Source organism: Pseudophryne corroboree, chromosome 10 (assembly GCF_028390025.1).
Source record: "Pseudophryne corroboree isolate aPseCor3 chromosome 10, aPseCor3.hap2, whole genome shotgun sequence".
Lineage (NCBI taxonomy): Eukaryota > Metazoa > Chordata > Amphibia > Anura > Myobatrachidae > Pseudophryne > Pseudophryne corroboree.
In genome coordinates, this window is record NC_086453.1 from 301,688,015 (window position 1) to 301,712,794 (window position 24,780).

The 24,780-nt window shown below is 47.1% G+C and overlaps 1 protein-coding gene across 2 annotated transcripts in view; it reads left to right on the forward strand.

Annotated features, from left to right (window-relative positions):
- Nucleotides 1–24,780, forward strand: part of NPHP4 (nephrocystin 4) — a 720,559-nt gene that overhangs the window by 97,107 nt on the left and 598,672 nt on the right. For both annotated transcript variants that reach the window (XM_063943436.1, XM_063943435.1), the window contains exon 3: nucleotides 17,867–18,019. In XM_063943436.1, coding sequence (XP_063799506.1) covers nucleotides 17,867–18,019 — 153 coding nt within the window. The remainder of the gene's footprint in view (nucleotides 1–17,866; nucleotides 18,020–24,780) is intronic.

Consider the following 24,780-nt stretch of genomic DNA (forward strand, 5'->3'; position numbering starts at 1 on the left):
AGTTGTCATCTCTAGTCAGAGACCTCCTGAAACCAAAACAGGTGTCGGTGCATCACTGCACGCGAGTCCTGGGAAAGATGGTAGCTTCCTACGAAGCAATTCCATTTGGCAGGTTCCATGCAAGGATCTTTCAGTGGGATCTGTTGGACAAGTGGTCCGGATCGCATCTTCAGATGCATCGGCTGATAACCCTGTCTCCAAGGACCAGGGTGTCTCTGCTGTGGTGGCTGCAGAGTGCTCATCTTCTAGAGGGCCGCAGATTTGGCATACAGGACTGGGTCCTGGTGACCACGGATGCCAGCCTTCGAGGCTGGGGGGCAGTCACACAGGGAAGAAACTTCCAAGGACTATGGTCAAGCCAGGAGACTTCCCTACACATAAATATTCTGGAACTACGGGCCATTTACAATGCCCTAAGTCAGGCAAGACCCCTGCTTCAACACCAGCCGGTGCTGATCCAGTCATGTAAACCGACAGGGCGGCACAAGAAGCAGGTTGGCGATGGCAGAAGCCACAAGGATTCTCCGATGGGCGGAAAATCACGTGATAGCACTGTCAGCAGTGTTCATTCCGGGAGTGGACAACTGGGAAGCAGACTTCCTCAGCAGACACGACCTCCACCCGGGAGAGTGGGGACTTCATCCAGAAGTCTTCAAAAAGATTGTAAACCGTTGGGAAAGGCCACAGGTGGACATGATGGCGTCCCGCCTCAACAAAAAACTAAAAAGATATTGCGCCAGGTCAAGGGACCCTCAGGCGATAGCTGTGGACGCTCTAGTGACACCGTGGGTGTACCAGTCGGTTTATGTGTTCCCTCCTCTGCCCCTCATACCCAAGGTACTGAGAATAATAATAAGGAGAGGAGTAAGAACTATACTCGTGGTTCCGGATTGGCCAAGAAGAGCTTGGTACCCAGAACTTCAAGAAATGATCTCAGAGGACCCATGTCCTCTGCCGCTCAGACAGGACCTGCTGCAGCAGGGGCCCTGTCTGTTCCAAGACTTACCGCGGCTGCGTTTGACGGCATGGCGGTTGCACACCGGATCCTAAAAGAAAAGGGCATTCCGGAGGAAGTCATTCCTACACTGATTAAAGCTAGGAAAGATGTGACCGCAAAACATTATCACCGCATATGGCGGAAATATGTTGCTTGGTGTGAGGCCAGGAAGGCCCCAACGGAGAAATTTCAGCTAGGTCGATTTCTGCACTTCCTACAGTCAGGGGTGACTATGGGCCTAAAATTGGGTTCCATTAAGGTCCAGATTTCGCTCTGTCGATTTTCTTCCAAAAAGAACTGGCTTCACTGCCTGAAGTTCAGACTTTTGTAAAGGGAGTGCTGCATATTCAGCCCCCTTTTGTGCCCCCAGTGGCACCTTGGGATCTCAACGTGGTGTTGGATTTCCTAAAGTCGCATTGGTTTAAGCCACTTAAAACCGTGGAGATAAAGTTCCTCACGTGGAAGGTGGTCATGCTGTTGGCCTTGGCGTCGGCCAGGCGTGTATCAGAATTGGCGGCTTTGTCATGTAAAAGCCCTTATCTGATTTTTCATATGGATAGGGCGGAATTGAGGACTCGTTCCCAATTCCTTCCAAAGGTGGTATCAGCTTTTCATGTGAACCAACCTATTGTGGTGCCTGCGGCTACTCGGGACTTGGAGGATTCCAAGTTGCTGGACGTAGTCAGGGCCCTGAAAATATATGTTTCCAGGACGGCTAGAGTCAGAAAAACTGACTCGCTATTTATCCTGTATGCACCCAACAAGCTGGGTGCTCCTGCTTCAAAGCAGACTATTGCTCGCTGGATCTGTAGCACGATTCAACTTGCACATTCGGCGGCTGGTCTGCCGCACCCTAAATCTGTAAAAGCCCATTCCACGAGGAGGGTGGGCTCTTCTTGGGCGGCTGCCCGAGGGGTCTCGGCTTTACAACTTTGCCGAGCTGCTACTTGGTCGGGTTCAAAGACGTTTGCAAAATTCTACAAGTTTGATACCCTGGCTGAGGAGGACCTTGAGTTTGCTCATTCGGTGCTGCAGAGTCATCCGCACTCTCCCGCCCGTTTGGGAGCTTTGGTATAATCCCCATGGTCCTTACGGAGTTCCCAGAATCCACTAGGACGTCAGAGAAAATAAGAATTTACTCACCGGTAATTCTATTTCTCGTAGTCCGTAGTGGATGCTGGGCGCCCATCCCAAGTGCGGATTGTCTGCAATACTTGTATATAGTAATTGCCTAACTAAAGGGTTATTGTTTGGAGCCATCTATTCGAGAGGCTCAGTTGTTGTTCATACTGTTCACTGGGTATAGGATCACGAGTTGTACGGTGTGATTGGTGTGGCTGGTATGAGTCTTACCCGGGATTCAAAATCCTTTCCTTATTGTGTCAGCTCTTCCGGGCACAGTTTCCCTAACTGAGGTCTGGAGGGGGGGCATAGAGGGAGGAGCCAGTGCACACCAGGTAGTCCTAATTCTTTCTTAGAGTGCCCAGTCTCCTTTGGAGCCCGCTATTCCCCATGGTCCTTACGGAGTTCCCAGCATCCACTACGGACTACGAGAAATAGAATTACCGGTGAGTAAATTCTTATTTTACCTTGCACAGAAAAAATATAAATGTATTTGCTCCCCTGCATGGCAACATGGTTTGTACCAGAAAAAAAATTACTTTAATAATCCTCAACTGCCCAAATCCTGCAGTTTTTTGGCCACCTTGGAACTTATTTCTATGTTGTCTACTGATGTAGTTATGCTTAGTTACCTGTACTTGTCCTATATTGTCTTCAACTGTAAGTCTCTGTTTTCCTGTTTTGATTATGTGCATATGTACTCTGTAATTGGGCGCTGCGGAACCCTTGTGGCGCCATATAAATAAAGGATAATAATAATAATACATTCATTAAATTAATAAGCTTTTTCTCTCTGTAACTCCTTACATATCACACATTTACCCATCGATCAGGGACCGTGTCATTTGTTGTGTTGGGATAAGATGGTAAAACTGATTTAAGTCAATCTACGAAACTCCTTATACTGTACATGATAGAAACATAGAATTTGCCGGCAGATAAGAACCACTTGGCCCATCTAATCTGCCCCTTTTTTATCCTTTAAGTAATCTCAACCCTTTTTGAACCTTAATTCTTTGTAAGGATATTAATATGGATATCCCAAGCATGTTTAAATTGCTTTACAGTCTTAGTCTCTACCACCTCTGATGGGAGGCTATTCCACTTGTCCACTACCCTTTCTGTGAAGTAATTTTTTCTTAAATTTCCCCTGAACCTTCCTCTCCAGTTTCAGTGTATGTCCTCAAGTTCCAATACTCCTCTTCCTTTGAAGAATGTTTCCCTCCTGAACTTTGTTAAAACCTTTGGTATATTTGAAAGTTTCTATCATGTCCCCCCTTTCCCTTCTCTCCTCCAAACTATACATGTTAAGATCTTTTAGCCTTTCCGGGTAAGTTTTGTGATGTAGACCATGCACCATTTTAGTTGCCCTTCTTTGTACACTCTCTAATGTATTTATATCCTTCTGGAGATATGGTTTCCAGAGCTGGACACAGTATTCAAGATGAGGCCGTACCAATGACCTATACAGTGGCATTATCACTTCTTTTCTCTAACGTCCTAAGTGGATGCTGGGGACTCCGTCAGGACCATGGGGGATAGCGGCTCCGCAGGAGACAGGGCACAAAAATAAAGCTTTAGGATTAGGTGGTGTGTACTGGCTCCTCCCCCTATGACCCTCCTCCAAGCCTCAGTTAGGTTTTTGTGCCCGTCCGAGCAGGGTGCAATCTAGGTGGCTCTCCTAAAGAGCTGCTTAGAAAAAGTTTTTAGGTTTTTTATTTTCAGTGAGTCCTGCTGGCAACAGGCTCACTGCATCGAGGGACTTAGGGGAGAGAATTTCAACTCACCTGCGTGCAGGATGGATTGGATTCTTAGGCTACTGGACACCATTAGCTCCAGAGGGAGTCGGAACACAGGTCTCACCCTGGGGTTCGTCCCGGAGCCGCGCCGCCGACCCCCCTTACAGATGCTGAAGATTGAAGGTCCGGAAACAGGCGGCAGAAGGCTCTTCAGTCTTCATGAAGGTAGCGCACAGCACTGCAGCTGTGCGCCATTGTTGTCACACACTTCACACCAAGCGGTCACGGAGGGTGCAGGGCGCTGCTGGGGGCGCCCTGGGCAGCAATATTTAATACCTTTATGGCAAAAGAATACATCACATATAGCCATTGAGGCTATATGTATGTATTTAACCCATGCCAGTTATCTAAAACTACGGGAGAAAAACCTGCCGAAATAGGGGGCGGAGCTTATTCTCCTCAGCACACAGCGCCATTTTCCTGCTCAGCTCCGCTGTGAGGAAGGCTCCCAGGACTCTCCCCTGCACTGCACTACAGAAACAGGGTAAAACAGAGAGGGGGGGGCATTTTTTTGGCGATATTTTGATATATTTAAGCTGCTATAAAGAACAACACTTATATAAGGTTGTTCCCATATATATTATAGCGCTTGGGTGTGTGCTGGCAAACTCTCCCTCTGTCTCCCCAAAGGGCTAGTGGGGTCCTGTCTTCGATAAGAGCATTCCCTGTGTGTCTGCTGTGTGTCGGTACGTGTGTGTCGACATGTATGAGGACGATGTTGGTGTGGAGGCAGAGCAATTGCCGATAATGGTGATGTCACCCCCCAGGGAGTCGACACCGGAATGGATGGCTTTGTTTATGGAATTACGTGATAATGTCAGCACATTACAAAAATCAGTTGACGACATGAGACGGCCGGCAAACCAGTTAGTACCTGCCCAGGCGTCTCAGACACCGTCAGGGGCTGTAAAGCGCCCTTTACCTCAGTCGGTCGACACAGACCCAGACACAGACACTGAATCTAGTGTCGACGGTGATGAAACAAACGTATTTTCAAGTAGGGCCACACGTTATATGATCACGGCAATGAAGGAGGCTTTGCATATCTCTGATACTGCAAGTACCACAAAAAGGGGTATTATGTGGGGGGTGAAAAAACTACCTGTAGTTTTTCCTGAATCAGAGGAATTAAATGATGTATGTGATGAAGCGTAGGTTAACCCAGATAGAAAAATGCTAATTTCAAAAAAGTTATTAGCATTATACCCTTTCCCGCCAGAGGTTAGGGCGCGCTGGGAAACACCCCCTAGGGTGGATAAGGCGCTCACACGCTTATCAAAACAAGTGGCGTTACCGTCTCCTGATACGGCCGCCCTCAGGGATCCAGCTGATAGGAGAATGGAAACTACCCTAAAAAGTATATACACACATACTGGTGTTATACTGCGACCAGCCATCGCCTCAGCCTGGATGTGCAGTGCTGGGGTCGTCTGGTTGGATTCCCTGACTGAAAATATTGATACCCTGGATAGGGACAGTATTTTATTGACTATAGAGCAATTAAAGGATGCTTTCCTTTATATGCGAGATGCTCAGAGAGATATTTGCACTCTGGCATCGAGAGTAAATGCGATGTCCATATCTGCCAGAAGGAGTTTATGGACGCGACAGTGGTCAGGTGATGCGGATTCCAAACGACATATGGAAGTATTGCCGTATAAAGGGGAGGAATTATTTGGCGTCGGTCTATCGGATCTGGTGGCCACGGCAACTGCCGGAAAATCCACCTTTTTACCTCAGACCCCCTCCCAACAGAAAAAGACACCGTCTTTTCAGCCGCAGTCCTTTCGGTCCTATAAGAACAAGCGGACAAAAGGACAGTCATATCTGCCTCGGGGCAGAGGAAGGGGTAAGAGAGGGCAGCAAGCAGCCCCTGCCCAGGAACAGAAGCCCTCCCAGGGTTCTGCAAAGCCCTCAGCATGACGCTGGGGCATTACAAGCGGACTCAGGAGCGGTGGGGGGTCGACTCAAGAATTTCAGCGCACAGTGGGCTTGCTCACAGGTGGACCCCTGGATTCTGCAGGTAGTATCTCAGGGTTACAGGTTGGAATTCGAGAAGTCTCCCCCTCGCCGGTTCCTAAAGTCTGCTTTGCCAACGTCTCCCTCAGACAGGGCGACGGTATTGGAAGCCATTCACAAGCTGTTTTCTCAGCAGGTGATAGTCAAGGTACCCCTCCTACAACAGGGAAAGGGGTATTACTCCACGCTATATTGTGGTACCGAAGCCGGACGGCTCGGTAAGACCTATTCTAAATCTGAAATCTTTGAACCTGTACATACAAAAATTCAAGTTCAAGATGGAGTCACTCAGAGCAGTGATAGCGAATCTGGAAGAAGGGGACTTTATGGTGTCCCTGGACATAAAGGATGCTTACCTACATGTCCCAATTTGCCCTTCACATCAAGGGTACCTCAGGTTCGTGGTGCAAAACTGTCATTATCAGTTTCAGACGCTGCCGTTTGGATTGTCCACGGCACCTCGGGTCTTTACCAAGGTAATGGCCGAAATGATGATTCTTCTGCGAAGAAGAGGCGTATTAATTATCCCTTACTTGGACGATCTCCTGATAAGGGCAAGGTCCAGAGAACAGCTGGAGGACGGAGTAGCACTAACCCAACTAGTGCTGCAACAACACGGGTGGATTCTGAATTTTCCAAAATCTCAGTTGACCCCGACGACACGTCTGCTGTTCCTGGGAATGATTCTGGACACGGTTCAGAAAAAGGTGTTTCTTCCGGAGGAGAAAGCCAGGGAGTTATCCGAACTTGTCAGGAACCTCCTAAAACCAGGGAAAGTGTCTGTGCATCAATGCACAAGAGTCTTGGGAAAGATGGTGGCTTCTTACGAAGCGATTCCATTCGGCAGATTCCACGCACGAACTTTTCAGTGGGATCTGCTGGACAAATGGTCCGGATCGCATCTGCAGATGCATCAGCGGATAACCTTATCGCCACGGACAAGGGTGTCTCTTCTGTGGTGGTTGCAGAGTGCTCATCTGTTAGAGGGCCGCAGATTCGGCATACAGGACTGGGTCCTGGTGACCACGGATGCCAGTCTGAGAGGCTGGGGAGCGGTCACACAGGGAAGAAACTTCCAGGGAGTATGGTCAAGCCTGGAGATGTCTCTTCACATAAATATACTGGAGCCAAGAGCGATTTACAATGCTCTAAGTCTGGCAAAACCCCTGCTTCAGGGTCAGCCGGTGTTGATCCAGTCGGACAACATCACGGCAGTCGCCCACGTAAACAGACAGGGCGGCACAAGAAGCAGGACAGCAATGGCAGAAGCTGCAAGGATTCTTCGCTGGGCGGAAGATCATGTGATAGCACTGTCAGCAGTATTCATTCCGGGAGTGGACAACTGGGAAGCAGACTTCCTCAGCAGACACGATCTACACCCGGGAGAGTGGGGACTTCATCCAGAAGTCTTCCACATGATTGTGAACCATTGGGAAAAACCAATGGTGGATATGATGGCGTCCCGCCTCAACAAAAAACTGGACAGGTATTGCGCCAGGTCAAGAGACCCTCAGGCAATAGCTGTGGACGCTCTGGTAACACCGTGGGTGTTCCAGTCAGTGTATGTGTTCCCTCCTCTGCCTCTCATACCAAAGGTACTGAGAATTATACGGCAAAAGGGAGTAAGAACGATACTAGTGGCTCCGGATTGGCCAAGAAGAACTTGGTACCCGGAACTTCAAGAGATGCTCACGGAGGATCCGTGGCCTCTACCTCTAAGACCGGACCTGCTTCAGCAGGGACCGTGTCTATTCCAAGACTTACCGCGGCTGCGTTTGACGGCATGGCGGTTGAACGCCGAATTCTAAGGGAAAAAGGCATTCCGGAAGAGGTCATTCCTACACTGGTAAAAGCCAGGAAGGAGGTGACTGCACAACATTATCACCGCATTTGGAGAAAATATGTTGCGTGGTGTGAGGCCAGGAAGGCCCCCACGGAGGAATTTCAACTGGGTCGATTCCTACATTTCCTGCAAACAGGATTGTCTATGGGCCTCAAATTGGGGTCCATTAAGGTTCAAATTTCGGCCCTGTCGATTTTCTTCCAGAAAGAATTGGCTTCAGTTCCTGAAGTCCAGACTTTTGTAAAAGGAGTACTACATATACAGCCCCCGGTTGTGCCCCCAGTGGCACCGTGGGATCTTAATGTAGTCTTGGATTTTCTCAAATCCCATTGGTTTGAGCCGCTCAAATCGGTGGAGTTGAAGTATCTTACATGGAAAGTAACCATGCTACTGGCCCTGGCTTCAGCCAGGAGAGTATCAGAATTGGCGGCTTTATCATATAAGAGCCCATATCTGATTTTCCATACGGACAGGGCAGAACTGCGGACACGTCCTCATTTTCTGCCTAAGGTGGTGTCAGCGTTTCACCTGAACCAGCCTATTGTGGTGCCTGCGGCTACTAACGATTTGGAGGATTCCAAGTTGTTGGACGTGGTCCGGGCATTGAAAATATATATTTCAAGAACGGCGGGAGTCAGAAAGTCTGACTCACTGTTTATATTGTATGCACCCAACAAGATGGGTGCTCCTGCTTCTAAGCAGACGATTGCTCGTTGGATTTGTAGCACAATTCAACTTGCACATTCTGTGGCAGGCTTGCCACAACCTAAATCTGTCAAGGCCCATTCCACAAGGAAAGTGGGCTCATCCTGGGCGGCTGCCCGGGGGGTCTCGGCATTACAACTCTGCCGAGCTGCTACTTGGTCAGGGGCAAACACATTTGCAAAATTCTACAGATTTGATACCCTGGCTGAGGAGTACCTTGAGTTCTCTCATTCGGTGCTGCAGAGTCATCCGCACTCTCCCGCCCGTTTGGGAGCTTTGGTATAATCCCCATGGTCCTGACGGAGTCCCCAGCATCCACTTAGGACGTTAGAGAAAATAAGAATTTACTTACCGATAATTCTATTTCTCGTAGTCCGTAGTGGATGCTGGGCGCCCATCCCAAGTGCGGATTGTCTGCAATACTTGTACATAGTTATTGTTACAAACAAATTCGGGTTGTTATTGTTGTGAGCCGTCTGTTCAGAGGCTCCTACGTTTGTCATACTGTTAACTGGGTTCAGATCACAAGTTATACGGTGTGATTGGTGTGGCTGGTATGAGTCTTACCCGGGATTCAATATCCTTCCTTATTGTGTACGCTCGTCCGGGCACAGTATCCTAACTGAGGCTTGGAGGAGGGTCATAGGGGGAGGAGCCAGTACACACCACCTAATCCTAAAGCTTTATTTTTGTGCCCTGTCTCCTGCGGAGCCGCTATCCCCCATGGTCCTGACGGAGTCCCCAGCATCCACTACGGACTACGAGAAATAGAATTATCGGTAAGTAAATTCTTATTTTTTTTCCTGCTACTGATTCCTATCCCTATGCAACCAAGCATCTGACTTGCCTTTCTCATTGCTTTGTTGCATTGCTTTGCTGCCTTTAAGTCACTTGAAATAGTGATTCCTAAATCCCTTTCCTCCTCAGTAGTTTCCATTATAGTACCCTTGATACTATAGTTAGCCTTTGGGTTTTTGAGACCCAAGTGCATGATTTTGCATTTTTTAGCATGAAACTGTAGTTGCCACGTTCTTGACCATTTCTCAAGCCTACCTAGGTCATCAATCATTTGTTTTACCCCTCCCGGTGTGTCTACCCTGTTGCAAATCTTTATATCATCTGCAAAAAGGCATACTTTCCCTTTAATACCATTTGCAATGTCACCAACAAAGATATTAAAGAGAACTTGTCCAAGTACAGATCCCTGGGGTACTCCACTGGTAACATTTCCCTCCATAGATTGCACTCCATTTACTACAACTGTCTGTTTCCTATCCTGCAACTAGGTTCTTATCCATTTAACTGTTTTGTAATCCACCCCCACGCTTTCAAGTTTATTTAGCAGTCTGTGATGTGGGACAGTGTTTGATATGCTACATCTACAGCTCCCCCTTGATCTATTATTTTCATCACAGAGTCAAAAAAGTCAATAAGATTTGTTTGGCATGTTCTCCTACCAGTAAATCCATACTGTTTTGGATCCTGTAAGTTGTTTAATTTAAGATATTCCACTACTCTTTCTTTTAATAGTTTTTCCATTACTTTCCCTACTACTGATGTTTAAAATAAGTGCTATGATTTCTTTGAGTACATAGGGGATAATTCAGACTTGATCGTAGATGCGCTAAATTTTGTACCTGAAGAGTAGCTCCCTACCATCGCAGCTCCCGCGCACTACCAGGGAGTTACCCGTCACTTTCCGGGTTGCAGCGGCCCGCCCCCCGCACGATCCAGGCACACCTGCGTTGCCCGGACTGCGCCCCCAAAACAGCGGCCCAACGCCACCGCCCCGCCCCCTCCCACTCAGCGAACGCCTCTGCCCGTCAATCAAGCAGAGGCGATAGTTGGGCTGAGATGCCAATCGCAACTCTGGCATGAGCCGGCGCACTGCGACGCCTGTGCGTGCGCAGTTCAGACCTGATCGCCCGCTGGGCAAAAACGCACAGCAGCAATCAGGTCTGAATTAGCCCCCTAGTCCCACTTTCATTTCTTTACCCTGCTGTTGTGCCTTTACCTCCCCCACATTGCTACCAAGCTTCATCACCCCATACACCGCCATGTACTTTCCGGATTATAAAGACAACATATTCTACCAGTAATTAAAATGATCATAAATATTTTTTTTATTGGGAGGAATGTGTGACCCAACATGCTTGCTCCCTAACCCCATCCCCAGCCAAAGTATAGATATATTCCTTTCCTTATTTCTGTGTCTCTTCCCAACACTGTGCAAACCTGCTAGGAAATAGAGTTCTGTGTGCAGAGTAATGCATGTTCTATATAATAATAATAATAAAAAAAAAAAATTGTTTTTTTTTTTTTTTTTTGTTTAGCTGAGGCCCTGTACATACTAGGAGATATTCATACAGTCTTTGGTAGAGGTTCCCAAACTCCACTATTACAGTCCAGGTTTTGAGGATATACATGCTTGAGTACATATGGTTGAATCAAACTGACTGAGCTACTAATTAAGTCACCTGTGCTTAAGCATGCATATCCTTTAAACCTGGGGGTTTATTTACTAATATTCGTGTTTTGTCCGTTTTGAAGGGTGTTTGAACTCGAATGGTATCGGGTGCATTTTACTGCAACTTTTTGAATTCTGATACGGTCATTCACTAAGCTGCCGAGTTTTGCACAATCGTTTTTTCCGATGTCGATGTGATTCGTAATATCAGGCAGTGTTTTTCGGGAGTGATGAGTAAAACACTGCCTGAAAAAACACAAGGAAACCCGGCCGGATCTGTGAGATCCGTGCAGGGCTTCATTGTGTACCTTAAAAAGTTCATTAAAGTCCTTAAAATCCTGGGAAAAATTGCGTGGGGTCCCCCCTCCTAATCATAACCAGCCTCGGGCTCTTTGAGCCGATCCTGGTTAAAAAAATATGGGGGGGGAAATGACAGAGGTTCCCCCATATTTAATCAACCAGCACCGGGCTCTGCACCTGGTCCTGGTTCCAAAAATACGGGGGACAAACAGCGTAGGGGTCCCCCGTATTTCTGAAACCAGCACCGGGCTCCACTAGCTGGGGAGATAATGCCACAGCCGGGGGACACTTTGATATCGGTCCCTGCGGCCGTGCCATTAAAACCCCAACTAGTCACCCCTGGCCGGGGTACCCTGGAGGAGTGGGGACCCCTTCTAGTAGTAGTACTACTACAGGTGCCAGCGGGCCCGGTTTTTCCATCGCATGCTGGTACTTGTGGTTCTCCAAGTACCAGCTTGCGGGGGAGGCTTGCTGGGACTTGTAGTACTGCTACTAAAAACAATATTCACATTTTTTCAACAAGAAGGCTATCAGCCCCCCATCCGCCGCCCTTGGATGGGGGGGACAGCCTCGGGCTTCACCCCTGGCCCTTGGGTGGCTGGAGGGGGGGGACCCCTTGATTGAAGGGGTCCCCACTCCTCCAGGGTACCCCGGCCAGGGGTGACTAGTTGGGGTTTTAATGGCACGGTCGCAGGGACCGATATCACAGTGTCCCCCGGCTGTGGCATTATCTCCCCAGCTAGTGGAGCCTGGTGCTGGTTTCAGAAATACGGGGGACCCTTACGCTGTTTGTCCCCCGTATTTTTGGAACCAGGACCAGGCGCAGAGCCCGGTGCTGGTTGATTAAATATGGGGGAACCCCTGTCATTTTTTACCCCATATTTTTTCAACCAGGATCGGCTCAAAGAGCCCGAGGCTGGTTATGATTAGGAGGGGGGACCCCACGCAATTTTTTTTCAGATTTTAAACTAAACAGACCCTTTCCCAAAGATAACCATGCACAGATCTCACTGATCCGTGCATGGTTATCCAAACTCGACTGGAAAAAGCAGGTCTATTTTTTTGCTGCTTTTTTTAACGATTCGAAAAAAACAGACCCGCACTTGAGCACTCAGAAACTAACACCCAAATACGAATGAATAGTGAATGGCCGTATTCTATGAAATAACAGCCGCGTTTGACCGATGGTCTATTCATTCGGATTTCGGGACGTTGTCATTCAAACCATTACGAATAGACCAGACACTGCCAAGATTGGTGCTTAGTAAATTCCCGGATTGGGACTTAGTAAAAAAAACACAAATCGACCAAACTCGGATTTTTAGTAAATACTGGCCCTGGTCTGTAGTGGCAGATTTTCTATGCTGTTTAGCAAGCAAAGGCACCGAGACAGTGTGACACAAATTACTAGGTGCTCGGACGGAGACAGGCTGCAGTGGAGGCACAGCCACACTTTTCATGGTGCAACATGTAAAGGGAACTTGTCCACGCCCCCTAGTATTGGGGCACGATAACTCCACTTGGTGGCCATGCCATCAGGATTTGAGAACAATTGCAAATTGAGATGATATAAAATGATGCTGGAAAATGGAATTGAATTAGAATTGTAGTTATAGGTAAAAAAAAAGTGTATTTAATATAACAAGTGCTCAGAGATACTGTAGTTTTTTTTTTTTTTTTTTTAAATTGTCAGTTGAAAAAAATTAATAATTGTCTGAGTAATGGACAGTATTGTAAAATGTAGGAGCATTCAGTGACACTGGACATATATGCCAATATTTATGATATATATCTGGCTTCTAACTCCTGAAACAAAACTTAATGGGATCCATTAAACTTAAGTTAACGGTGCATTATGTAATGTCAGTGCACAGTACAAAACAGTCTGCAAAGTTCCCTATAGGATCGCAGGAAGTGGAATAAGTTTGTAAGTGCTTGGACAAATTAACAGTCCTGTGTTATGGGCTCTTACTATGTATTATGGGCTTTTATGAAAGATTTATAGTGATCCTTGTGGAAGGTGGCTTGATTGCAATAAATGAATGTCTCTATACAATCCTCCTTGTATGCGCAATGTTATGAGTGGCTACTGATAGAAATTGCATATGGCATTCATGAGGTCTACAGCAATGACGGAATTTACGTATGGCCTGTAGGACTGCAGCCCCCCAAGTAAGTTCCACCACCCCGAACCGTGTCGGTGTAGCTAGATGCAGTCCATGACTGCACTGGCTTCACTGTGATTGACAGTGACTTCCTATTGACAGATACTACAGGCGGTTCCATTGGGAGGTGTTTCCACCCTCCAGAACTGCCAGATCAGGCTGCGATAGGCAGAGAGCTGGCTTCCTGTAGGAAGCCACTCCATGCCTTTGGCGCAGCTCAATCCGATCCGTCTTCTGTGGACTGCAGCCAATGCGGTCCATAGAAGACGGGGGTTTTGCATGTGCAGGCACACCGCGGAATCTGCGCATATGTTGGTCCTAGCACCTGCCAGATCCATTGCGCAGGTGCCGGGACCCATGCTCCCTTACTCCTTTCCGCGGGCACGGGGATAGCGGCAGCCCCCCTACTTAAAGTAAGTAGGAGCCGCCGCTGTTCTACAGTCATTAGGCCGACCTCATATGGCCAGCAGGCACAAGTTTGACATTGACAAAAGGTCAACATATGAAAGGTCGACATTGGAAAAGGTTGTCAGGAACAAACGGTTGACAGGGTCAAAAGGTCAACACACTTTGTTTGCATTTTTGGTGTTAGCGTGGGTAGTTTTTCATTTGGGACCACCAATTGTAGAAGAGTGTCCCCTTGCGGGCTCGCTTCACTCGCCATGCTTCGGCTGTCGACTCTCTTTTTTCACCCCCCCCTCTCTCTCTCTCTCTCTCGCTGTCTTGCGCGCTCTCTCTCTACCTTGACCACTCTCCCCATTTCCCTCTCCCTCTCTTTCCCCCCCCCTCTATCTCTTTATCTTTTGTTTCACATTTCTTTCCTATCTCCATCTCTCTTAACAACACCCTCCCAAGTTATATCCATCTCCCCCTCTCTTCCACCTTCCCCTATCTCTCTCAATCTGTTTCACTCCTCTTTCCCATTTCCCCTCTTCCTCACTTTCCCACTCCACTGCCCCCCACTCCCCCCCCTCCCCCTCTAGATTTCGCTCTTTACCATATACACTATCAATATACAAACATACAAGGTCCTTGCACAATTTAGAGTATAGGTGAATTTGGGGTGTGGCATATTTTTGTTTGCTTTTTGAATTTTAATTATGAGAGTTAAAATGTCAGTAAATTTAAAATAAATACATTTCTATGGGTATTTCAGATTATATTTTAATACTTCTGTTTCTTCCTTCATTTATTTAAAACAAAAAAAGTATATGTCCATAGTACTTTCAAAAGGCAGAAGTAATAATATACAGATATTATATTTGCCTTAAAAGCTGTCACCTAAAAAAAAAAAAACTTTTATAAATAAAATATAACGTAAGCTGCTTTAGTAGCCGAAGTGTCCGGGGCTAAGTAGGTCAACAATTTCATTGTTGGAAAAATCCGTCATTTTATTATAATTGCAAAACGAAGAAAAGATGATGCGGTTTGGATTTAAGTCTATTGATTTATTGCAGAACATTATGTGCAGTGATGTCAGCGGCTCTGCAGCTGTCTGCCAGAGACTAGCGGCGCACTGCGTGCCCTTGGAGTCTGCTAGTTCAGCTGTGTCTTGCGCTGCTAGTTTTGTTTTCCGAAGCAAAAACATTATTTGCTTAGTCTCTTCTGTGGCTGTTACGCACATATTACACCTGCAGTCATATACCCCTCCCCTGCCCCTGGTGACCTTTTATTATTCCATATACAAACGCTGTTAACACGTTATTTATTACGCATTTCTCCGGTTATCACTTTCTTGTGGATGAGTCCTTTTTCTATTATTATAAATTATAGTCACTCTACCATAAGAATTTGCATACATATAATTTAGGCTAATTAGTTTGGCATTAACTTTAGTCATTTGCCAAACCGCACTTTCCAAGATTCATGTGGCCAGATATGTCCTGTTAGAAAGAATAGGCGGAACTGTTCCATTCTAACTCTGCTGTCCGTGTTGTGATGTCACAGCCCCAGCTCCCCCCCCCCCCCCCCACCATGTTGTCTCTAAATTGAGAGACTGGTATGCACAACAAAGCAGACCTTTGTAGACCTTTGGGGTAAGTGTCTAAGGCATTATCTGCTTAGCATTGTTCCCCTCCTCTTTGGTGTCACATCACAGCACAGAATCACTGTACAGTGCATAATAACTGTAATAGTGACTGCATAGGATTAGCATAGGCAGAGTGGCTGTACCAGTGCTGCAAGTATGGCGGTACGGGGCAGTACTGTGTACTGGTAAGAAATTGGCAGCCAATCTCCTTCCTCTCTCCTGCCCAGTCAGTCTGGCCTCTTTCCCTCCGGCGGCAGCGGCGTGTATAACAATCAGGGGTGTAGCGAGGGTGGCTCCGGCAGAGTGCGAGCTCCAGGCACTGAGGCGCCGCCTGACCACCCCCCTTTTCCAAACGATATACTGCGGGCCACTGAACAGGCAGCCGCAGAGCAGGGGGAGAAGATGCAGAGGGGCGCACACTGACTCGTACTCGGAGACTAACTAGAGAACAGGGCAGGCCAGAGGCAAAAGCAGGAGACACTGACAGCTGGCACATGCTGGAGCTCTGCTGCCCTCTTAATACAGTATGTCTCACTGTCTGCTTGTAGTTGTGCACCAGGGTTACTTCTATCTGGCTATACCACTCTCTTCCCCAGCTGCTGCAGCACCTTTCTTTCCTGGCTGCTAAAGTACCTCTCTCTGTCCCAGCTGCTAAAGGACCTCTCTCTAAATTGATGTTGCAGCACCTCTCTCTGCCCCAGCCTCTGCAACACCTCTCTCCGCATTAGAAGCTGCAAAGTATCATGTATAAGCGGCTCTACTGTGTGGCATAATGTGTATAGGGGGCTCTACTGTGTGGCATAACGTGTATAAGGGGTACTACTGTGGTTTAATGTGAATAACGGACACTACTGTGCGGTGTAATGTGAATACTGGATTGATAAACAGCAGTAGGAGATGAAACAGATGAATCAGTAAATGACAAGAGAATGATAATGGAGAGATGTAAAGATCGTAGTAGTTGAGAAAATAGGTGATACAATAAGTGGCAAAGGTGACAAATGGTAATAGCTGGCAAGGAAGGGGTCGCAGGAACTGGAGACTGGATAAGAGTCCTAGGTTATGGTTATTCCGGGTCCTGGTCAGCAGACCTTTATTTTGGGTTGTACTGAAGTGAATAGGTCATAGTTCTGGGAGATTGATGTAGGCAGGGAGAACGGGGTTTGGAACAGTGCTTTGGCCAAACATTTGGGCTCAACCTGTTGAGGCAATGTGGCAAGATGGTCAAAAGAATTTTTTTCACTGCCAGTCCACCACCAGTTCTGGAGAGTACATGTGGCTCTGTTAGCTGTGTAGTGGGCCTAGAGGATGACAGCTAAACAGGCTTGAGTGCTGCCTGATGGAGTAAAGGTGTAGGTGCTGTGGATCTGCAGGGATCTATACTGTATGAGTGGCAGTGCTTGGTAACTAGGTGCATGCCTGCAGTGGAGCTTGTGTTATTCTAGGTCATGGGTCATCAGGATGGCACATTTGACAACGGCCTATGAAGACAGAGACTACGGTAAGCAGAAAATTACATTTCACCTGTCTGGACCTGAAGTATTTCTGATCCAATGAGGCATCTGAAATGCAATGAAATGCCAGCAGTTGGAGCCGCCATGGTGTGGCTGATGCAGAGGACAGCAAAGGTGCCAGAGAGCTAGTTTGCAGGAGAGTTGAGTTGTATGTAATGGTCCCAGATGAGTCTGGATGGTATATCTTAGCTCTTGGCAGAGGACTGTGGTAAGGTCAGAAACCAGTAGCCAGCTGAGAGGAGGAGGAAGGCCGCAGGTCCTGGTTCAGCCCCAGAGGTAATGATTGCTTTGTTTAGTGTAGTAGAGGATGGGAGAGGTGAAATGCCACAGGAATTTATAAATATACTGAATCTTTACATTTCTTTTCATACAATACAAATTAAAAAAGGAAAAATGAGGTCGGAGTCCCTTTACAGAAAAGTGCGTGCTTGTAATACATTGTTTCCTGTGTTTTTTTCTGCCATGGATTTGAGATTGTGTGTGTGTGTGTGTGTGTATATATATATATATATATGTATGTATGTATCATTCGTTCAAAATGGGTGGCACTCACAAGGAATTTTCACAACGAAAAGAAATCACAAGAGAGACCAAGCTCTGGTAACGTTTCAGCTATATTCTAGCTTTGGTCTGACGAAAGCTAGAATATAGCTGAAACGTTACCAGAGCTTGGTCTCTCTTGTGATTTCTTTTCGTTGTGAAAATTCCTCGTGAGTGCCACCCATTTTGAACAAATTATATTGGCACGCAGCTAGGGAAGGCACCGAGGTAGTTGGACATAAAGACAGAGTGCCGGTTATTTTGGAATATATATATGTGTATATATATATATATATATATATATATATATATATAGAAAGAGAGAGAGAGACTCGTTTTCATTTCCTAATTCTTATACTATTCTAGGGGATTTCGGAAGGAACCTTAGAAGCACATTATCAGATACGACTTTCACTCTTTGATATCACTTATCACCATTTTTTTGGGCGGACGTGGAAAAGTTTGGAGAAACCCATGAAAACAATCACAGGCCAAACATCGAAGGCTTTCTTCAATGAGGTAAGAAATTAAATGAACAGTCACTATCTAGAAGTTGTTGATTCAAAGTATGTGGAGGCGGGTCTCTCCAATTGTTTGTAGAGTAGTATACCTAGGAATTTTCGGGTGCTTTAGACATGAAGTGCTTTGCTAAGCAGCTATACAGTACACAGAAATAACCTCCAAGCGCTAAAGTCTCAAATAATAATTGTGCACTCTTGATTTTAAATTAGAATTTTTTTTATTATTTTAAAAGTTTTTATCGTATATATACAGAAATTCATTTATTATATAAATATGAAAATATATAGATAAAAAAACGTGAGTCCTAATACCGGTATACTACACACAAAAAACAATACAACATTAAACATATAATATAGGTGATGTGCCTTGGTAAATTATTCACCTTAAAGGGCAACACCTTATTTTATACCAAATGGATATGTCCCTTATGAGGTATAGGGTATTTCCCGTTTGATCTTAAAAATCTTTATGGGAATCTGGAAAGTTCAGAAAAGAAGGTCCATAGTTCTTCCAAATCTTTTTTAGCCACAAAGTTAGAGTTTGATTTTAGCAAGTTGATTCCTCATCTCAAAATAAAACTTACTTGTAAGTCCGTTTGTGTAAGGGAGCCAGAGCAATCTGAGTCTGCCGGCAGACGTATAGAGGTGCTCTCAGATCGACTAGTTTCGCCTGACTGCGCAGGCTGGAGAAAGACCCGAACCAACCCCTGGACATCACTATCCATTGCATCCATCCTTCAACCTTTTTACCTACTAAACACTATGTCAAGGCTTTCTTATACTCCCCACATCACTCAGTGTCTACCTAATCATGTATCTTTATCCTTCCCCCCTAGTCTCCTACACCTTCTCCTCTCTCCCCTCCTCTGTCTCCCCTCCATCCCTCTGTATTCTTTCCCCTCCTTTCCTGTTACCCCACTTTCACTCACCTCTGCCCCATGGTCCTGCTACCCCACAACTCAGACCTGCTCCCTCCCTCCCTTCCCTGTCACCTCCCCACACCCCCATCCACATCACACTGAACTCCCCCCCTGCCCACCTCCTGCAGTTTCCCCTCCTAGCTCATGCACCCGTACCATCACTACTCTCTCATCTCTGCCCTCAAAGTTAATCTCACCTCATCGCTACAGCAACCCTGATAATCTCATTCACATCTCTCCCACAAACTCATACCCCCTATCATGTGCCCTCTGGAATGCCAGATCTGTTTGTAACAAACTGGTTTCATGACCTTTTCATTTCCAACTCCCTACACCTACTAGCTATTACTGAAACTTGGATTACGCCCCCTGACACTACTTCTCCTGCTTCTCTCTCTGCTGGGGGCCTCGCATTCACCCCCCCCCCCCCCCCCAACCTGGGGGTCGCCATGGGGGTGGTGTTGGGGTTCTTTTACCTTCTAGTTACTCCTACCAACTCATACCACCAGAACCATCCCTTTCATTCTCGACATTTCTCTATCGTCCTAGTGGATGCTGGGGTTCCTGAAAGGACCATGGGGAATAGCGGCTCCGCAGGAGACAGGGCACAAAAAGTAAAGCTTTAGGATCAGGTGGTGTGCACTGGCTCCTCCCCCTATGACCCTCCTCCAAGCCAGTTAGATTTTTGTGCCCGGCCGAGAAGGGTGCAATCTAGGTGGCTCTCCTAAAGAGCTGCTTAGGAAAGTTTAGCTTAGGTTTTTTATTTTACAGTGAGTCCTGCTGGCAACAGGATCACTGCAACGAGGGACTTAGGGGAGAAGAAGTGAACTCACCTGCGTGCAGGATGGATTGGCTTCTTGGCTACTGGACATCAGCTCCAGAGGGACGATCACAGGTACAGCCTGGATGGTCACCGGAGCCTTGCCGCCGGCCCCCTTGCAGATGCTGAAGTAAGAAGAGGTCCAGAATCGGCGGCAGAAGACTCCTCAGTCTTCTAAAGGTAGCGCACAGCACTGCAGCTGTGCGCCATTTTCCTCTCAGCACACTTCACACGGCAGTCACTGAGGGTGCAGGGCGCTGGGAGGGGGGCGCCCTGGGAGGCAAATGAATACCTATTTTGGCTAAAAATATCTCACATATAGCCTCCGGAGGCTATATGGAGATATTTAACCCCTGCCAGAATCCGTTAAGAGCGGGAGACGAGGCCGCCGAAAAAGGGGCGGGGCCTATCTCCTCAGCACACAGCGCCATTTTCCCTCACAGAAAGGCTGGAGGGAAGGCTCCCAGGCTCTCCCCTGCACTGCACTACAGAAACAGGGTTAAAACAGAGAGGGGGGGCACTAATTTGGCGATATGCTTATATATATATTAAGATGCTATAAGGGAAAACACTTATATAAGGTTGTCCCTATATAATTATAGCGTTTTTGGTGTGTGCTGGCAAACTCTCCCTCTGTCTCTCCAAAGGGCTAGTGGGTCCTGTCCTCTATCAGAGCATTCCCTGTGTGTGTGCTGTGTGTCGGTACGTGTGTGTCGACAGGTAGGAGGACGATGTTGGTGAGGAGGCGGAGCAATTGCCTGTAATGGTGATGTCACTCTCTAGGGAGTCGACACCGGAATGGATGGCTTATTTAGGAAATTACGTGATAATGTCAACACGCTGCAAGGTCGGTTGACGACATGAGACGGCCGACAAACAATTAGTACGGTCCAGACGTCTCAAAAACACCGTCAAGGGTTTTTAAAACGCCCGTTTACTTTAGTCGGTCGACACAGACACAGACAGGGACACTGAATCCAGTGTCGACGGTGAATAAACAAACGTATTCCTTATTAGGGCCACACGTTAAAGGCAATGAAGGAGGTGTTACGTATTTCTGATACTACAAGTACCACAAAAGAGGGTATTATGTGGGATGTGAAAAAACTACAATAGTTTTTCCTGAATCAGATAAATTACATAAAGTGTGTGATGATGCGTGGGTTCCCCCCGATAGAAAATTATGGGCGGTATACCCTTTCCCGCCAGAAGTTAGGGCGCGTTGGGAAACACCCCTTAAGGTGGATAAGGCGCTCACACGCTTATCAAAACAAGTGGCGGTACCGTCTATAGATAGGGCCGTCCTCAAGGACCAGCTGACAAGGCTGGAAAATATAATAAAAAGTATATACACACATACTGGTGTTATACTGCGGCCAGCGATCGCCTCAGCCTGGATGTGCAGAGCTAGGGTGGCTTGGTCGGATTCCCTGACTAAAAATATTGATACCCTTGACAGGGACAGTATTTTATTGACTATAGAGCATTTCTATATATGCGAGATGCACAGAGGGATATTTGCACTCTGGCATCATGAATAAACGCGATGTCCATAACTGCCAGAAGATGTTATGGACACGACAGTGGTCAGGTGATGCAGATTCCAAACGGCACAGTATGGCCGTATACAGGAAGAGGACTTGTTTGGGGTCGGTCCATCGGACCTGGTGGTCACGGCAACTGCTGGAAAATCCACCGTTTTTTACCCTAAGTCACATCTCTGCAGAAAAAGACACCGTCTTTTCAGCCTCAGTCCTCTCGTCCCTATAAGATCATATCTGCCCAGGGATAGAGGAAAGGGAAGAAGACTGCAGCAGGCAGCCCATTCCCAGGAACAGAAGCGTTCCACCGCGTCTGACAACTTCTCAGCATGGCGCTGAGACCGTACAGGACCCCTGGATCCTACAAGTAGTATCCCGGGGGTACAGATGGGAATGTCGAGACGTTTCCCCTTCGCAGGCTCCTGAAGTCTGCTTTACCAAGTCTCCCTCCGACAAGGAGGTAGTATGGGAAAAAATTCACAAGCTGTATTCCCAGCAGGTGATAATTAAATTACCCCTCCTACTACAGAAAAGGGGTATTATTCCACACTATATTGTGGTACTGAAGCCAGAAGGCTAGGTGAGACTTATTCTAAAAAAATTTTTTTGAACACTTACAAAGGTTCAAATTAAGATGAAGTCACTCAGAGCAGTGATAACGAACCAGGAATAAGGGGACTATATAGTGTCCCGGGACATCAGGGATGCTTACCTCTATGTCCCAAATTTGCCCTTCTCACTAAGGGTACCTCAGGTTCGTGGTGCAGAACTGTCACTATCAGTTTCAGACGCTGCCGTTTGGATTGTCCACGGCACCCTGGGGTCTTTACCAAGGTAATGGCCGAATTGATGATTCTTCTTCGAAGAAAAGGCGTCTTAATTATCCCTTACTTGGACGATCTCCTGATAGGGGCATAGTCCAGGGAACAGTTGGAGGTCGGAGTAGCACTATCTCGGATACTGCTACAATCAGCACGGGTGGATTCTAAATATTCCAAAATCGCAGCTGATCCCGACGACACGTCTGCTGTGCCTAGGGATGATTCTGGACACAGTCCAGAAAAAGGTGTTTCTCCCGGAAGAGAAAGCCAGGGAGTTATCCGAGCAAGTCAGGAACCTCCTAAAAACAGTGCATCATTGCACAAGGGTCCTGGTAAAAATGGTGGCTTCCTACGAAGCAATTCCATTCGGCAGATTTCACGTAAGAACTTTTCAGTGGGATCTGCTGGACAAATGGTCCGGATCGCATCTTCAGATGCATCAGCGGATAACCCAATATCCAAGGACAAAGGTGTCTCTCCTGTGGTGGTTATAGAGTGCTCATCTTCTAGAGGGCAGGAGATTCGGCATTCAGGATTGGATGCTGGTAACCACGGAGCCCAGCCTGAGAGGCTGGGGAGCAGTCACACAAGGAAAAAAAATTTCCAGGGAGTGTGATCAAGTATGGAGACTTTTCTCCACATAAATATACTGGAGCTAAGGGTAAATTTATAATGCTCTAAGCTTAGCAAGACCTCTGCTTCAAGGTCAGCCGGTATTGATCCAGTGGGAAAAACATCACGGCAGTCGCCCACGTAAACAGACAGGGCGACACAAGAAGCAGGAGGGCAATGGCAGAAACTGCAAGGACTTTTCGCTGGGCGGAAAATCATGTGATAACACTGTCAGCAGTTTTTCATCCCGGGAATGGAAACTGGGAAGCAGACTTCCTCAGCACGACCTCCACCCGGGAGAGTGGAAACTTCATTGAGAAGTTTTTTCCACATGATTGTAAACCGTTGGGAAATACCAAAGGTGGACATGATGGCGTCCCGTCTGAACAAAAAACGGGACAGGTATTGCGCCAGGTCAAGAGACCCTCAGGCAATAGATGTGGACGTTCTGGTAACACCGTGGGTGTACCAGTCGGTGTATGTGTTCCCTCCTCTGCTTCTCATACCTAAGGTGCTGAGAATTATAAGACGTAGAGGAGTAAGAACTATACTCATGGCTCCGGATTGGCCAAGAAGGACTTGGTACCCGGAACTTCAAGAGATGCTTACAGAGGTCTTATGGCCTCTGCCGCTAAGAAGGGACTTGCTTCAGCAAGTACCATGTCTGTTCCAAGACTTACCGCAGCTGCGTTTGTCGGCATGGCGATGGAAAGCCGGATCCTAAGGGAAAAAAGGCATTCCGGAAGAGGTCATTCCTACCCTGGTCAAAGCCAGAAAGGAGGTGACCGCACAACATTATCACCACGTGTGGCGAAAATATGTTGCGTGGTGTGAGGCCAGGAAGGCCCCACAAAGAAATTTCAACTCGGTCGTTTCCTGCATTTCCTGCAAACAGGAGTGTCTATGGGCCTCAAATTGGGGTCCATTAAGGTTCAAATTCGGCCCTGTAAATTTTCTTCCAGAAAGAATTGGCTTCAGTTCCTGAAGTCCAGAAGTTTGTCAAGGGAGTATTGCATATACAAGCCCCTTTTTTGTGCCTCCAGTGGCACTGTGGGATCTCAACGTAGTTCTGGGATTCCTCAAATCACATTGGTTTAAAACCAGTCAAATATGTGGATTTGAAGCATCTCACATAAAAAGTGACCATGCTCTTGGCCCTGGCCTGGACCAGGCGAGTGTCAAATTGGTGGTTTTTTCTCAAAAAAGCCCATATCTGTTTGTCCATTCGGACAGGGCAGAGCTGCGGACTCGTCCCCAGTTCTCTCCCTAAGGTGGTGTCAGTGTTTCACCTGAACCAGCTTATTGTGGTGCCTTGCACCTACTAGGGACTTGGAGGACTCCAAGTTGCTAGGTGTTGTCAGGGCCCTGAAAATATGTTCCAGGACAGCTGGAGTCAGAAAATCTGACTCGCTGTTTATACTGTATGCACCCAACAAGTTGGGTGCGCCTGCTTCTAAGCAGGCGATTGCTCGTTGGATTTGTAACACAATTCAACTTGCACATTCTGAGGCAGGCCTGCCACAGTCTAAATCGGTTAAGGCCCATTCCACAAGGAAGGTGGGCTCATCTTGGGCGGCTGCCCGAGAGGTCTCGGCATTACAACTCTGCCGAGCAGCTACGTGGTCAGGGGAGAACACGTTTGTAAAATTCTACAAATTTGATATCCTGGCAAAAGAGGACCTGGAGTTCTCTCATTCGGTGCTGCAGAGTCATCCGCACTCTCCCGCCCGTTTGGGAGCTTTGGTATAATCCCCATGGTCCTTTCAGGAACCCCAGCATCCACTAGGACGATAGAGAAAATAAGAATTTACTTACCGATAATTCTATTTCTCGGAGTCCGTAGTGGATGCTGGGCGCCCATCCCAAGTGCGGATTATCTGCAATACTTGTACATAGTTACAAAAATCGGGTTATTATTGTTGTGAGCCATCTTTTCAGAGGCTCCGCTGTTATCATACTGTTAACTGGGTTTAGATCACAAGTTGTACGGTGTGATTGGTGTGGCTGGTATGAGTCTTACCCGGGATTCAAAATTCCTCCCT